General features: G+C 40.0%; 1 protein-coding gene across 1 annotated transcript; it reads right to left on the reverse strand.

The window, feature by feature from the left end:
• Window positions 1-536: 536 nt before the first annotated feature.
• LOC142639897 (putative mitochondrial protein AtMg00310) lies at window positions 537-2,384 on the reverse strand. The gene is made up of 2 exons (XM_075814026.1): window positions 2,323-2,384; window positions 537-969 (listed from the first exon to the last, which is right to left on the reverse strand). Exons 1-2 carry the CDS (start codon window positions 2,382-2,384, stop codon window positions 537-539), a joined length of 495 nt encoding a protein of 164 aa, XP_075670141.1.
• Window positions 2,385-15,681: the final 13,297 nt, after the last annotated feature.

The raw sequence follows: 15,681 nt of genomic DNA on the forward strand, positions 1-15,681 counted from the left end.
GGTGAACAGATTTTACAGTATAGGATCCCTTGGGGTCAGGCAGCCAAATGAGCATATCTTGCTTAGGGGGTGTGGGATTGGGATTGAAAGGATTGTGGTGCGGACACGAGATATAGGCCCCCAATTATACACACATATGGGAGGAAGAACAAAAAGAAGACGGCCCAACCTGTGGTCTTATGGATGGAGCCTATTAGTTATTGGGCTTGAGATTAAGCAAGCCCGAACATTTAATAATTAGGGTTTTGTGTTGTTAGGGTTTTATGTTGTAGCTATTTAAACACTTTTTTGATTATTGTAACACAGCTTTTGAGAAATATAAAAAATGTTTGCTTTCTTTTTACACTGGTGCCGACTCCAGTCCCTTAGGTGCTGACTCCTAGGGTTTGTCCTACCATTTTTCTGCCCTATTATTATTTTGTGGTTGTCCTACGTCAGATTGTCTGTGGATTTTCAGTTGAAAAGACTTCTTTTACCATGTCTTCATTCCAAGCTTTAGAGGTGTGGTCAATGAGATGGCGTGCCTTGATGGGGAGCTAGAGGTAGTCATCTATCCTTGGCTTCAGCTTAAAATCCTCAATACAAGGCACCCACAGATCAGCCCATATGTTAATGGATTTCCCATCTCCTAACAGGAAGCAAGCTCCTTTTTCAATCAAGTTATTTGTTCTTTCTATTGTACGCCATGTAGGAGTAGCAGATTTACTTGGCTCTGATCTAAGCCAATCCTCCTTATTATACTTCGACCGCAACACTTCCATATATAGGCTTTGTTTGCTAGAAGCCGCCATCCAAGCAAACTTGGCTAGAAGTGCTTCATTAACCTCTCTTGTTTTTTTGAAGCCGAGACCACCTACACATCTTGGTTGACATAGCTTGTTCCACCCTTTCCAAGCAATGCATCTACCTTCCTTCTCTTTGGGTTTCCACCAAAACCTTCTAGAGAGCGAGTTCAATTTGTCACAATTCCTAACAGGTACATCAAAGGAAGAAAGAGTGTAAATAGGTATAGCTTGGGTTACCGAGTTTATAAGTGTGCATCTACCTACCTAGGATAAGCAATTGCTCCTTCAACCTGTTAATTTTGCCTCCAACTTGTCTTGTAAAAATTTAAAATCCTTAGAGGGTGATCTGGACAAAAACAATGGTGTTCCAAGGTACACTGCAACTTTTTTGAGTCTTTTCATGTTAAGTTGCTGCCTTATTGCTCTTCTGTTATTAGGCTAGTATGCTTTGAGAAGAAAATCCCAGATTTGCCTCTATTAATGCTTTGCCCTGACCATGTGCAGAATTTTTTAGGCAATCAGCAAGCCTTTTTGCATCATTTCTTGTTGCTTTAGAAAAAAGGACCATGTCATCCACATCCATAACGTGAGTTATGGAAGGTCCCCTTATGCTTGGTTTAGCACCACTAATGTTGCCATCTCTAAGCTCCTTATCTAGCATTCTTGATAGAACTTCTCGATCCAAAATGAATAAATAAGGCGATAATGGGTCGCCTTGCCTTAGCCCTCTGATTGGTTTGAACTGGTCCAACTTGCCCCCATTTACTAGCACTTCAAAGGATATTAAAGAGACATGATTTAGGATCCAATTGGTGAAGAGAGAATTGAACTTGAGGTTGGTAAGAACTGCATGGATGAACTTCCAACTGAATCTGTCGTAAGCTTTCTGAAGGTCGAGCTTGATGGCCATAAAACTAGATTTGACTTTCTTTGTCTTAAAGCAGTGGAGAAGCTTGTGGATGACTACTTGATTTTCTGCAATCCATTTGCTTGGTATGAAAGCCGACTAGCATCGAGAGATTATCTTATGCAGAAGAGGTCTCAATTTTGCAACCAGCAGTTTGGATATGATCTTGTACACAACATTGCATAGGCTTATGGGTCAAAAGCTGTTTACAGATGTTGGGTTATTGTTTTCGGAATAAGAACGATGAGTGAGCTGTTGGCTTCTTTAGGCAAATATCCATTCTGAAGAATAGGCCAGAATTCTTTGTAAAACAATGTAGGGAAGCCATCGGGGCTAGGAGCTTTTAGATTCTGCATTGGAACAGTGTTTCCTTGATTTCTTCTTGGGTTGGAACCTTTTTAAGAATGGAATTCTCCTCCTCAATGATGCAACTTGTTAGGAGGTCTTCAAGATGCTCTAGGAAGTTCACATATTCCTCAATAAATAAACATTTGAAAGAAGAGTAAAATATATGCCTGATTTGGTGTGAACTGGTAACCCATTTGCCCTTCTCTGTTTTGATAGCATTTATATTATTTTGCCTTCTCCTATTGATGGTAGAGAGATGGAAAAGTTTTGTGTTCCTATCACCTTCCTTTAGCCATAGCTGACGAGAGTTTTGCTTCCAAAGGATTTCGCTTCTGAGAAGCCATTCTGACAGTTCAACCTACAGCTCTTCCTCAATTCTTCCATTTTCCTCAGATGAAGACTTATTCTGGACTTCAGAATTCTTGTCCATCAGAAGGTTGATTCTGACTTGGCAATGCCCAAACACTTCTTTATTCCACTTGCAGAGTGCTTCCCTTGTTTTGGCTTGCTTTTTGTAAAGCCTAGAGAAAGTTGATCCTCTAGTTTTGTCGTTCCATGCTTCTTCCACAATGGAGTTACACCCATTATCTCTGATCTAAGCAGCTTTAAACCGGAACGGTTTGTGAGCAAAACAATCTTTTGGATTGGTATCTAGCAATATTGGAGTGTGATCTGAATTGAGAGCTCCCAGATGAGTTACTGCAGCTTTTGGAAAAGCTAAGCGCCATGAAATACTACCAATGGCTTGGTCTAGCCTTCTTTTAATAGTGGAACTACCCCATTTACTTTTAGCCCACATGAAAGTATAACCAGAAAAACCGAGATCAATTGCACTGAACTCAAAGATCAGTTTCTTCAGAAAGTTAGTGGCTGATGATTCGCCTTTTTTGTTCCCCTCCAAGAATTTCCTTATCATTTATGGTGAAGTTGAAATCACTAATGCATACCCACGGGCATTGACACGAATTCAAAAGGGCCATAAGGTTTTCCCAAGCTTTTTGTTTCTTTGCTGGATAGGGAGGGCTGTAGAAACAAACCAAAAGCCAATCATAGAGAGCATCATACACTTTGAGAGCAATGCGATTTTTATCATATTCCACTTGGTGAATAGAAAGACCTGATTTCCGCATCACACAAATACCACTTGCAGTACCTTTGGCCTCAACAACACACATATCAACAAACTTTATTGCTTTCAAAACTACCTTCATCCTATCTACTGAAGCTTTAGTTTCACTAAGAAAAATAATATCAGGTCTATTCCCCTTAACATGAGCCTTAAGGGCTCTTACTATCACGGCGTTACAAATGCCGCGACAATTCCAGCCTAAGATCTTTATGGGGAGGTTAGGGGCTTGATAAGGCCCGCTTCCTCGGCCGTAATAGTAGGAACAGAGCAAAAAGTAGAAACAAAGCATGTCTTGATGGGAGAAGCAGATAGGGTAAAGATAGACATATAAGTCTCACCTTGGCGTTCTAATTTGCAACGGTTTGATGAGCTAGACTTACCATTCTGGGTTTCCTTAAAAAGCGTAAGGCTCACCTCAGGGACGACAACACCTTCTTCAGTAGCGTGACCTTCAAATCTAATTCTTTTGGTATGATTAGCAAACTCCTGCCGTGACACCTTTCTTTTGTGTGCGGGGTTTAGATTGGTGCTTTCTTCCTGGGAAAATTGTGGTGGAGCAGCTTGAGGTGGTTAAGGTACAGAAGGATTTTCTGGTGTATTTTGCAGTGATTGAGGTTGGGATGTCTTCAATTGGGGATAAATGGCATTGTCTTGGATATGGTTTGTGTTTGTTATAGTTAGATCGGTTGGGTTTGAGCTAGCAACACGTGGGCCGAAACCTGGGGGGAAAAGAGGGCTTAACTCATCTATATTGGTGGATATTGGGCTTGGGTCATCTATGATAATGGGTAGCGGCGTTGGGTTGTTCTCTATTGGGTCCAATTTAGGTTTAGAAGAGGTAAGGGAAGGGTTGCCGACGTGTATGGGTGAGATTGCCAGCTATTGCTTGTTGAGCCCCACAGGTGTACCTTCCTTCTGGTATGCGGTCTGGTACTATACTGACCCATCAGTGCTACTCTCTTGAGGTACAGTGTGAGGACAAGGAGTGTGTATGTTGTCCTGGTTTGATGATGTGGCTTGATGAGCTAGGAAATCTGTTTGAGATTTTGCTGCGTTTGGGCTGTTCACGGATGTTGCCGCTGGTTGATTGACACGGCTTGGATCATGGTATAGCTCCGTCAAAGTGGTGCTATTTTCTACTCTTAGCCTGAGGCGATGAACTCATGGCCAAATGAATTCCGGATCAAAAACGCTTTGCCTTGACATGCATGAGTTCTGTGGCCAATAATCCCACATCGGTAACACACATCCTCCAACTTCTCATACCTTATGCTAATCCAGAGATGAGGGAGATTGTTTCTAGGCAAAAAGATCCCCGGTATGAGTGGTTGATTAAGCTCGACTTCGATTTGGATGCGTATGAATCTCTTCCACGTTCCACCTCCATCTCCAGCTAAGTCTACTTCAACAACGTTTCCAGCTTTACAGCCGATTAGACGGAGGTTGTTTGGAGATCTCCATAACTTGGGAGGGCATGCACTTGTACCCAGAATGCCGATGTTGTGAAGGGACCCTCTTGCCACGTGAAGGAAGGATTCCATTGCTTTAGCACTAGGTGCCCACCACGGATAGACCGTGGTCTTTTGCGATAGGCGTTATCCATGTTCGCTTCATGTTGGAAGTGAAACATGAATGTATAGTCATCTAGTCGACTCATCCGAATCTGGAACGCCGGTTTCCAAGCTCTGTTCACCACATCTGAAACTGTGGATATACCTATAGATTTATAGGTTATAAGCTTTCCTAATAAAACCCATAATGGATTGTTTGGGTCATGTTGGTTTGGAGGGAGCTCAAGACATGCGTCTATGCATGTGCAGTTCTTTGTGCGAGCTATGAGGTCCAAGACCTCCATTATAGAAGAAGCTGACTATTCCACAGCTTTCGGGGTTGTACTGGATAGGGATAAAGGGAAATAACCTTAGGAAAAGGTGGGAAAGGTTTGAGTGAGAGAAGAGAGGAAGGGTTGCTACAGAGGAGAGCACAAAAAAAAAGTTTTAGCGTTACCCTCCATTAACTTGTAAAAGGGCTAAACTTTAATGAATCATCCTTACTTGATCAGTTTGCGGAAGTGATCAAGAAGGATAATTTGAACTGAATTTTGTAATGTTGTTTTTTATCTAAAGAAGTTTGCCCGGCCTTTGTCAAAAAAAATGGTTATGCTCGAACTTTGATTGGTTTTATGGGTTCAACCAACTTTTTTGTCTTTTTTTGTTTGCTAAGTAGCTTGAATTAAGCTTTGGTGAGTGGTGACTACGTAGAGTGTAAGCAATCAAGTTAATATTGAAAATTAAATGCCACTTGCCAGACAAGCTCAATTAAAAATAGTTCAATTGATTCAAGTCAACTTAAACACGTTATTTTTTTGTTATTTTTTGTTATTTTTTTTAAAAGTAAATGGCGTTAGTTTGAGCAGCCCTTTAGGCTTTAGCTTCATCTAACTTGTGGGTACTAGTTAGCTTAACTGATAAAGTCATTGATGGTTAAATAAATGATCTGAGGTTCAATCCCCGCATACACCAAAAACTGATTGGTGTCTTGGTCTGATAATAAAGAACTATTATTAAGAGCAAACATTTTAAGTTGAAACTTAAAAAAAAAAAAAAGAAGCTCCATCTACCTTGATTATAACTTTTTTTAATTACCCTAATCAAGTACAAATATATGATTTGATGTTAAATTTCAGTCAGTTTAACTAGTAAAGTAAAATTTCTCTAGGAAAAAGAAAAAGAGCTCCATCTAGCTTGATTATAACTTTTTTAATTACCTTGCCCAAGTACAAAGATAACATTTGATGTTGGATTTTAATTAGCTCAATTAGTAAAGTTTTTTGTTGTCGAATAAAATATTTGAGAATTGAACTCCCTTTATGGAGATTTTAGCATTTTGCCCTTATTTGTTTTTAGAAAATTTAGCAATATGTCTTTGTTTTGAAATTATTTAAATCTATGCCCCTATTTTAAAACTCGATTGGTTTAAAATCGAGTTATACCAAATGAAACCTAAAAAAAAAAAAAAAAAATTGGAACTCGAGTTCCTTTTTTTTTAATTTGATCGCCCCATATTCGATTTTTTACAAATCGAGTCTCAAAACAGGAACATAGGCTTAAATAATTTCAAAATAGGAATATATTGCTAAATTTAAAAAAAAAAAGGGAAAAATGCTAAAATTTCCCTCCCTTTATACAAAAAACCAATCAGTTTCTTAATTTAATGGTAAAAAATAATCATTATTAAGCAGGATCTCTAGATTTTAAATTCTGTCATGCCTAAAAAATAAAAATATGGTTGGATATTACACTTTAATACAAATACTATTTATGGTCCCGATAAAGCAGTACTATGTAAATATAATAATAATAATAATAATAAAATTTGTTTACAAAACGTTCTGTGATTGATCCGTTGGTAGAATAATGACGATACATGTAGGGTGTGTTGGTTGAGATGAAAATAAGGAGGATGAAAAATAGAGAGATGAAAATAAGGAGGATGAAAAATAGTATTTTTTACTGTTTGGTTGAGAGGGAGAGGGGGAGAGAAAAGTGGTGGAGTCCACAAGTTTTCTCTCCTTTACCTTCAAAATATAATCTCTCTAAATTGGAGTGAAAAGTGAGAATTTTTTTTTTGACAAAACTGCCCTACTATTGTGGTTTTTTTTTTTTGTTTGCTTTTGACTTTTCTACTGTAGCGTTTTTTTTTTTTTTTTTTTTTCCCTTCTCTTTTGAGATTTCCTGTAACGTTGGTTTCTTTTTTTTGCTTTTTTTTTTTTGTTTGGTCTGGGTTCTTCTTTCTTCTTCTTCTTTTTTTTTTTTTTTTTTTTTTTTTCTTAATTTTAATTTTTATTATTTTTTAAGAAGACTTTTGGATGATTTCTTATGCTATTTTTTTGAAATGTCCACTTTCATCTATACACAATTTTTTTTTAAAAAATATAATGTATTACTTTTTCTTTTATTTAAGAGGGTCATGATGGTAAATTTATACAAACCTTATTTTCAACCAAACTAAAAAATTTTCCATTCCTCTACTTTTCCACCCTCTCAACCAAACACAACTGAGGAAAACAAAAATTTTTTCTATCCTCCCACTTTTCTATCCTCCCAAAATGTATATACACCAGATTTAAAATTAGACTCACATGTATAACACATGGCAGTAAGATGATTTAAAATTTTTTATTATGGGGTAACAAAGAGAAAATTTTTTAGGTCGTGAAAGATATAATGGATGAAGTATCTAAAATTTTTTTCTCCAGTTATAAAATTTTTTAAAATTTTTTTTAAGCTGTTTTTTTTATTTTAATTTTTTACTATAATAGAAACTGATGACTACTTTTAAAAATAAAATGCCAAATATGCAAGGTTTCAGCGATTTTCAAGAACCGTGTCAAGATTAGGAATTTGACATATTTGTAAATAACCTAAAGTCTCTCATTGAATCCTCATAACCCCTGAACCTTTTTCCCCCTTGTTAAGATTTTAGTGTTGCCTAATTTCATGACTTTGGTTGTAATAAAATTTAAAGATTTTGATGTATTCTATTCATTGTAAAATTCTGGTCAAAATTGCCTTGAGGCTACTTAAAAGAAGTGTTGATAGAAGATTCCACTTGAGCAAAATGAAACTTACTTAAATCAACTTGAGACTTAGTGTACCTCACTCGAGACTTCGTAAGCGAGATTGAGGAAGTATGTTTTCCTGATTATTATGTTTTTTACTAGGTTTAATTCTGCCTCTTTAAACCTATCTTGTACAACTATATAATACTTGCTTTGCTTTATATTTTTTTTGTAGAGAAAGGGTGGTCACATCTTGTGCTTTTCAAAAAGAAAACATTGTTCTTTTTCTCCTTTTACATAGAAAAAAAATATTTGTTATGTACCGTTCATCTTGTGATCCCAAAGAGAGTGAATTGCATGCAAGCTTAATTGCATTACAAGGAGTAAAATGTTGGCAAAAGCTATGGGTTTCACTTTCACATGGGTATGTTTCGCCAAGCTTGGTGCTTTGTAGGTGCAAGCGTGTTTGGGGTTTCAAGCAAACGACATGGGTCATGGTTGTGCCTGTGGGTGTTCTATGGTGTATATGATTGGTTTCTGAGTCTGTTTGGATTCTAGGAAAATCCTAATTGGACTGGATTATTTTATTTTTAGGGTGAGATCGAATTTTTTTCAATGAGGTAATTCTTACAAGTCAAAAAATTGAATGAAGCATGATATTATTGCATCACATTCTTAGAGATGTGAATGTTGATAATATACTCCTATTAGATTTCTCAAACAAAGCACTCACATAATTATTATGTGTTAAGTTCAAATGTAATTTTTGTTGACGAATTCATATTCAAAACCCTATTTCTATTAAGTTGTAGGTTTAGTGTCCAGATTTAGGTTTGAAGATGCACATTGAAGACATAAGTAACAACTCAAGAATCTGCTCAGAAGCTGAAGGTTTTATTGCCTTGATTGCAGGCCAACCAATTAAGCCTCGTGTAAACTATTTCTCAGTTTGCAACTGATGATGACCATAGTAGGAATCCGTGCACTAGGATCCCGTGACATGTCCAAGGTCATGAGGTAATCATTAAAATGAGGAGAATATTCATTGAAGATGGGATCTTGCTGCAATATCTATGTGTCAAGGGTTTGTACCAAGTAAAGTCTCTCACATTGTATTGAAGATCAAGGAGCGTCTCAAGCGAAGTTGTTGTACCAAGAACTTACACACCATTTAAGTTGTTGTAGTGTCAGCCTAACGTATTCGTGCGTGGAAGAGATCCACAAGTAAAAGAGTCTAATCGGGTTGAAGCTACACGTGGTTATGTAATTAAGTTTCTATTATAATTACTAAGTAGCAAAACGAGGAATTGAGATATTCTTGTACTTGCATTATAATAAACTTCTATTAATTTATAAGAGATCTGTAGAGTTTTTCTTGTTAGGGTTTTCGATTCGTAACCATATCGCTTGTGTTAAATTTATTTTTTGCTGCTCTTTATTGTTTGCAATATGGTTGCCATCATTGGATGTTAAATTGGATCATTGCATAATTGAATAATAAATTAATTTGGGTAATTTATTAAAATCAACCAAGGTCTATACTTCCCAACATTATGTATAAATAACTATGCCAAAAATTTGTTTTACATATACATGTTAAGACAACTGTGGGGAGTAAAAATATTCAAGTGGGCATATGGGCCTTTGGACTGTAGCAAGGAGAGCCGACCTGCTCTTGAGCTAAGAATTTGTTAGTACTGCGAATCGGCCCATACGCCGAGGATCCGAGGACACATCCGAGGGTAAGTTTCTCCTCGGATAGACCCAGGAGAACTCGGAGCTTCACTATGAAGGTCAAGGCAATATTCCGGAAAGACTGTTGGTTAAAAGGGGGAAACCCTGAACCTTCGAGGTACACCGGTGTTAGAAAAATACCAAAAGCAAAGGCTGCCACCTCCACATTAAAGACTCTGCACCTACCTCCCTGGCCGCATTAATGGGGAAGTGACCCCTGAACAGTAGAACTGAAACTTCTGGTCACTATTCAAAGGCACTAAGAAAAGAAATATCTAGGAGGGAGGGGGTTGGAGCAACACGTGGATAAAGTATCAGGAAAAGAAGTATTTAAGGGGGATGAACGCCAAAGAAAAGGGGGGCTGGAACTAAGAAAGAAATTAAGAATTGTAATATTTAAGAAAGAAAGAGAAATAATACAGAAGTAGTCTTCGGCTTACGTCCGAGGAGGATTATTTGCAATTATCGTTTGTTATATACAAGTGCTTGCACATCTTAGCCTGTTATTAAGTTCTCAGTACTTCTAATCTAGATTTCGAGCCCACACTCTACACATTTCATTGTTTAAGGCTCATTGGGCCTGAGCCCGTAGTTGTCTTAGGGTCCAGGTGCAATTGTGCACTTACAACAACTACATAAAAATAAATAAATAAATAAAAGGAGAAGAAATTTTTGCAAAGAAAATTCCCATCCATGTAGACATTCTACCACAATTGTGACTTTTCTTCTAGTATGTTTGGAATGGGGTTGAATAAAATTGAATGAATTGAACAAAAAAATTTTTCAAAAATTTTCTATGCATTACCCTATTTCGAAGTTTAATAAGAGTTTTTTTTTTTTTATATAATTATTTTATATAAATTTATTTATTTATTATCATTAATTTTATAAGAATCCTAATATGAGTGGATAGAATGGTCAACAGAGAAAGCTCCTTAGATTCCATTGCTTAAGCATTCCTTCCAAAAGTGGGAGAAACTCTTATTCCTTTATTGAAATGGGGAAAAACCGATTTTACCATTAGTTTGAGAAAAAACAAATAAAAGGTCAAGGGAACAATAGTAAAACTATATATATATATTTACTTTCCATTTATTCTTTTCTGATCTGATAAACATAGTAGAGAAAATATATTATATTCTTTAGACTCCTGCATCAAATGACTTTGTAAGTGCACAATTGCACCTGGACCCAAAGAAGATTATGGGCTCAGGCCCAATGAGCCTTAAACAATAAAATTTGAAAAGTGTGGGCTTGGAACCTAGGTTAGAAGTACTGGGAGCTTGATAACAGGCTTTTATAAACAAACACAAGTAAATAACGAACGATAATGACAAATGGATCTCCTCGGACTCGAGCCGAGGACTACTTCTTTATTATTTCTCTTTCTTCTTTCAAGATTACAATTTCTTAATTTCTTTCTTCGTTTTCTGATCCCCCTTTTCTTTGGCCTTTACCCCTCTTTTATACTTCATTCCCTGATACTTTTTGAACAGTGACTAGAAGTTTCCACCTCACTGTTCAGGGGTCACCTCCCCATTAATGCAGCCAGGGAGGTAGATGCATAGCCTTTAATGCGGAGGTGGCAGCCTTTACTCTTGATATTTTCTTTAATACTGGTGCATCTAGAAGATTCAGGATGTCCCCTTTTAACCACTAGTCTTTCCAGAGTTGTGCCCTGACCTTTATAATGGAATCTTGAGTTTTCTTGGATCTGTCCGAGGTGAAACTCTCCCTCGGCTGTATCCTCGGACCCTCGGCGTATGGGCCAACTCATAGGGTTTAATCCTGGAGCAGGCCGGCCCTCCATGTTACGGCCCAAAGGCCCATATGCCCACTTGGGTCCTTTTACTCCCCACAATAGCCTCTAAAAACTCTATTTTTCATCATCCAAGGAGGAAAAATAGGGTTTTGATCCAGCGAACACTTCCTCCACACTTTCTGTAAATAACCACACGTGTGAAAACCGTTTCGCGTTCCGGAGGGTGACACTTGGCGGTTTTATTTTCAAAAACGCGCGTATTTATTACTGTAAATTACACCTTGTCCCCTATGTTCAACGGTGAGATGAGCATCCAACGGTCCTTGTTATTCCATGAAAATTTGGGCGGGACAAATACAATTTCGAGGCCGCTTCCCGCACGTCGTGACGCTTCGGGAACCTGCACCTTCATTTATTTCTCCAGAGACTAATCCCATTAAAACATCAGAAATCATCTTTTGTCTACACAAATCCGTGGAAACTCGCACAACTTCAAGTCTGTAAGTTCTTATTCCTTTTTTCTCTTAACCCTTTCTCCTCGGACTCTGTCCTCGGCTCTCCTTATAATCATTCCCCTTTTTAGAATTTAGCCTTTCGTTCATATTTGATGGGAAAGTTTAAGTGTCTAGTTGATACCGCCGCTGGAATGGAAGGCTTCGGAGCCAAGTATCACATTCCCGGCAATGTAGGTTTAAAATATTGCCCGGCGGAAGCCGTGGCCGGCTCTAGAAAGATTGGAGAGGTTATCATCCCAATGGTAGCCTTTGTAGAGGGGGGGATGACCCTCCCAATGAAGCCTGTAACTAGGGAGTACCTCCGCAACCACCGGTTGTGTCCCGATCAGTGCACCTCAAACGTTTTTAGAGTTTTGGGTAGCGTCGATGCTCTAAACGAGCAAATGGGTCTAAACCTCACCTGGCACGATGTCGTCTTTCTGTACGAGTGCCATAAACTCACCAACGTAGGTTACTACATTAAATCCCGCTCCAAAGTCGTTAGGCTAATCTCCTGTCTGCCCAAATCCAACAAAGGCATGAAGGATGACTACCTTATCGTCTCTGGGAACTGGCACGACGGCCTCCATTGCCCAGTTGAGTGGGGAGATCCAGGTGCGACACCTTAGGATTAACCCCCCCACCGCACAACTTCCTCTAACACTCACAAAAATGCGTATTCACATGTATTCATGTTTATTTAAGTTTATTATATGTTGTGTGAATCTGAACATGTTCGTTTGCTTTGATGTCTTTCTTTGCAGATAAGCAACACGTGCGCCCGCGCTTGAGCCACTGCAACGTTGCAGATCTAAACCGAGTACTGCGCTCCGAGGTGTTTGTCAGCGAGGACTTACAACTCAGGGCTGCTCACTTAATTCTAGGGTACGATCCCGTATCCTCGGACTTCCAGGCAATAGAGAACGCCATTATTGCAGGTGACCGGCGGCGTAGGAAGATCAACGTAGCCAGACCTCACTTCCTGGACGATCACGACCTCCCTGACAACCCTAACACCATACTGTACTTACAACCGATTGCCGCGGTCCCTCTAGCTACACACTCCCAGGAAATTGTTGTCCCAGAGGAGCAAGTGTCTTCTTCAAACACTTTGGACGAGGAGATAGACCAGTTTCGGCCCGAGGACTCCCCACGACCTCGTGGAAACCCGTTTGTTATCCTTTCCGACGAGGAAGAAGAAGAAGAAGCTGAGGCCTCTGGGATCGCAGGTCTAGTGATAGCGCGTCCAGACGACAGTTCCATTGAAGAAGATATGGACAAGCTAAAGGATCTTATGACCGATAGAGGCGCCCGAGTGGCAAAGAAAGGGACACGGGGGTCCTAGGTTCCCCCTGCTTTACCACTACCTCCTCCTCCTCCAGCTGACCCTAAGCCTCCAGCCGAAGATCCCAAGAAGAAAAGGAAAGCGGAGGTTGAGGGGGCTGGAGGTGAAAAGCAAAAGAAGATGAAACAGCCTGCGCCGACCCAGCAGCAGAAGTTGGACAAGGGCAAAGGGCGCGCCCGCTCAGTTGAAAGCGGGGAGATCAAAGACGTGGCCAAGGTGCGTCGAGCACCAGCTACTTGGTCTCCTGACTTGAGACTAGATGGCGCTCCCGTTCCCTGCCATTCCAGTATCAGGGCGGTCCAGCAAGGCCACGCTTACCACCTAGCCGAGGTGCTGGAGCGCCCTCTTCTGCTTCCCAGGGACATGGAGTCCTTGGAGAAGATGGGCCAGCCGCAGCTGTTCCTCTCGTTAAAAAGGGGCTTAGCTCTGGTAAGTTCCACCTTACATTTATATTCTATATTTATTTGTAAGTAACTTCACTGTTTTTAATCTCCTAGCATATTTGCAGTCCATCCAAGAGGTTTTCGCGGCCGAGAAGTTCGTGGAGGATTCTCGGAAGCGCACTGGGATGGAGCAAGAGCTAAGACAGGAGACAGAAAAATCCCTAGGCCAGGCCTTAGCGGAGAACGGGAAGATCACGTCAGAGCTGGCCGACTTGAAAAGAGAAAGAGATGGTGACAAGGCCAGCTTGAAGACGATGACAACCCAAGTGGAGGGGCAGCGTAAGCTCCTTCGTCAAAAGGATGACGAGCTCGCCCAAGTCCAACAGGCACGCTCTGACTTGGAAAAGGAGCTTACGCGGGCTAAGGAGGAGGCTCGCGCCCATCAGCACACACTGGAGGCTGTGAAGAAGGCCAGTTATTAGGAGGGGGTGGCCAGAACGCAAGAAGAGCTGACAGAAGCTTTCGCGGCCTTGTGCCGAGAGTAGTGTCAGCAGGTCTGGGGAGAGGCCATGAATGCGGTAGGGGTTCCTCAAGCTTCCGAGCTGAGGAAGCCCGAGAACATCTGGCTTCCCCTAGACATACAGGAAATTGAAGACCCTCATGTTGCTGCCTTTCCTGCCCTTCCTCCTGTAGTGGAAGAGCTCGTTCCTGCTCCTACAGAACCTGAAGGTTCCCACAAAGAGAAGGACGAGTGTGGTGGTGCCGAGAAGGAGCAGATCCAAAGTGTGGAGCCCCTCGTTCCTTCAACAGACAAAGGGAAGCAAGTTTTGTCAACCTTTGAACTGGAATTGAAGAGTACTGAGGCTGGCAGCAGCTCCCTTCAAGACCCCCCTTCCCTAGTTTAGGGCCTAGTATAAGAATTTTCTGTACTCCCCTTCTTTATATATAATTAATGAAGAAGATTTTTATTCAATTTTTGTTCACATTGTCTTGGTTTTACTTTATTCTTTTTGTGCTTGCCATGAGAGCTTTTAATAACAAACAGTTAAAGGGGAAGCAGAATAAATAAGTACAACTCTACCATGCAATTAACTATGACTTCAAAACTGTCGCATAACTTAATTTAGACATCAAATAATACCAAAGTTAGACAACTCATATGACAGTTAAACCTTTGTAATCTGATATATTGCTTTCAGCAGGATGTAAGGTCCGAAGATCATTCCTTGCAAAAATTTTGCTTAACACTTAAGAATGAAGAACTTGAGATCCAAATTAATAAATGATGAGATAATGATTCCATAAAAAGGGTGATGAGAATAAGAACAGTGACAAAATATTAAGAATAGTGACAAGGTTCAGTCCGAGGACTATACTTAACCAAGTTTCTATTTGATTATTAAGAACAGTAGTTTCAAATGTTAATTTCCCCAAAGTAGGAGGTCCGAGGACCCGGCATAACTAAGGTTCTGTTTAACAAATGACAAGACATTAATTTCCACAAGGTTTGTGATCCGAGGACTGCACTTAACCAAGTTTCTGTTTGATTCTTAAGAACAGTAGCTTCAAATGTTAATTTCCCCAAAGTAGGAGGTCCGAGGACCCGGCATAACTAAGGTTCTGTTTAACAAATGACAAGACATCAATTTTCACAAGGTTTGTGGTCCGAGGACTGCACTTAACCAAGTTTCTGTTTGATTCTTAAGAACAGTAGCTGCAGGTGTCAGAGGTACTCATAACTTTGAAATGTTAACTGACAAAAACCCATTTTATTAATAATAATACCTTCTAAGATTATTTACATTCCACGGACGTGGTACAATTTTTTCATTTAGGTCAGCTAGCCGATATGACCCTATGCCTGCTACTGAAACAATACGATAGGGGCCTTCACAGTTGGGTCCTAGCTTACCCCACGCTGGGTTCTTAGAAGTGCCTACAACTTTCCTTAGTACAAGATCACCAGGTGCAAGTGGCCTTAGCTTCACGTGGGCATCATATCCCCGTTTTAGCTTCTGTTGATAATAAGCCATTTGGACCATGGCTGCCTCGCGTCGTTCCTCGAGTAAATCAAGACCTTTCTCCAGGAGGCCATTGTTATTCTCCGGGCTAAAAGAACTTGTCTTTAGGGTGGGAAAACTAGATTCCAGAGGTATCACCGCCTCGGCTCCATAAGTCATAGAGAATGGCGTTTCTCCCGTGGACCTACGCGGTGTGGTCCGATACGTCCACA

Source organism: Castanea sativa, chromosome 6, assembly GCF_040712315.1.
Source record: "Castanea sativa cultivar Marrone di Chiusa Pesio chromosome 6, ASM4071231v1".
Lineage (NCBI taxonomy): Eukaryota > Viridiplantae > Streptophyta > Magnoliopsida > Fagales > Fagaceae > Castanea > Castanea sativa.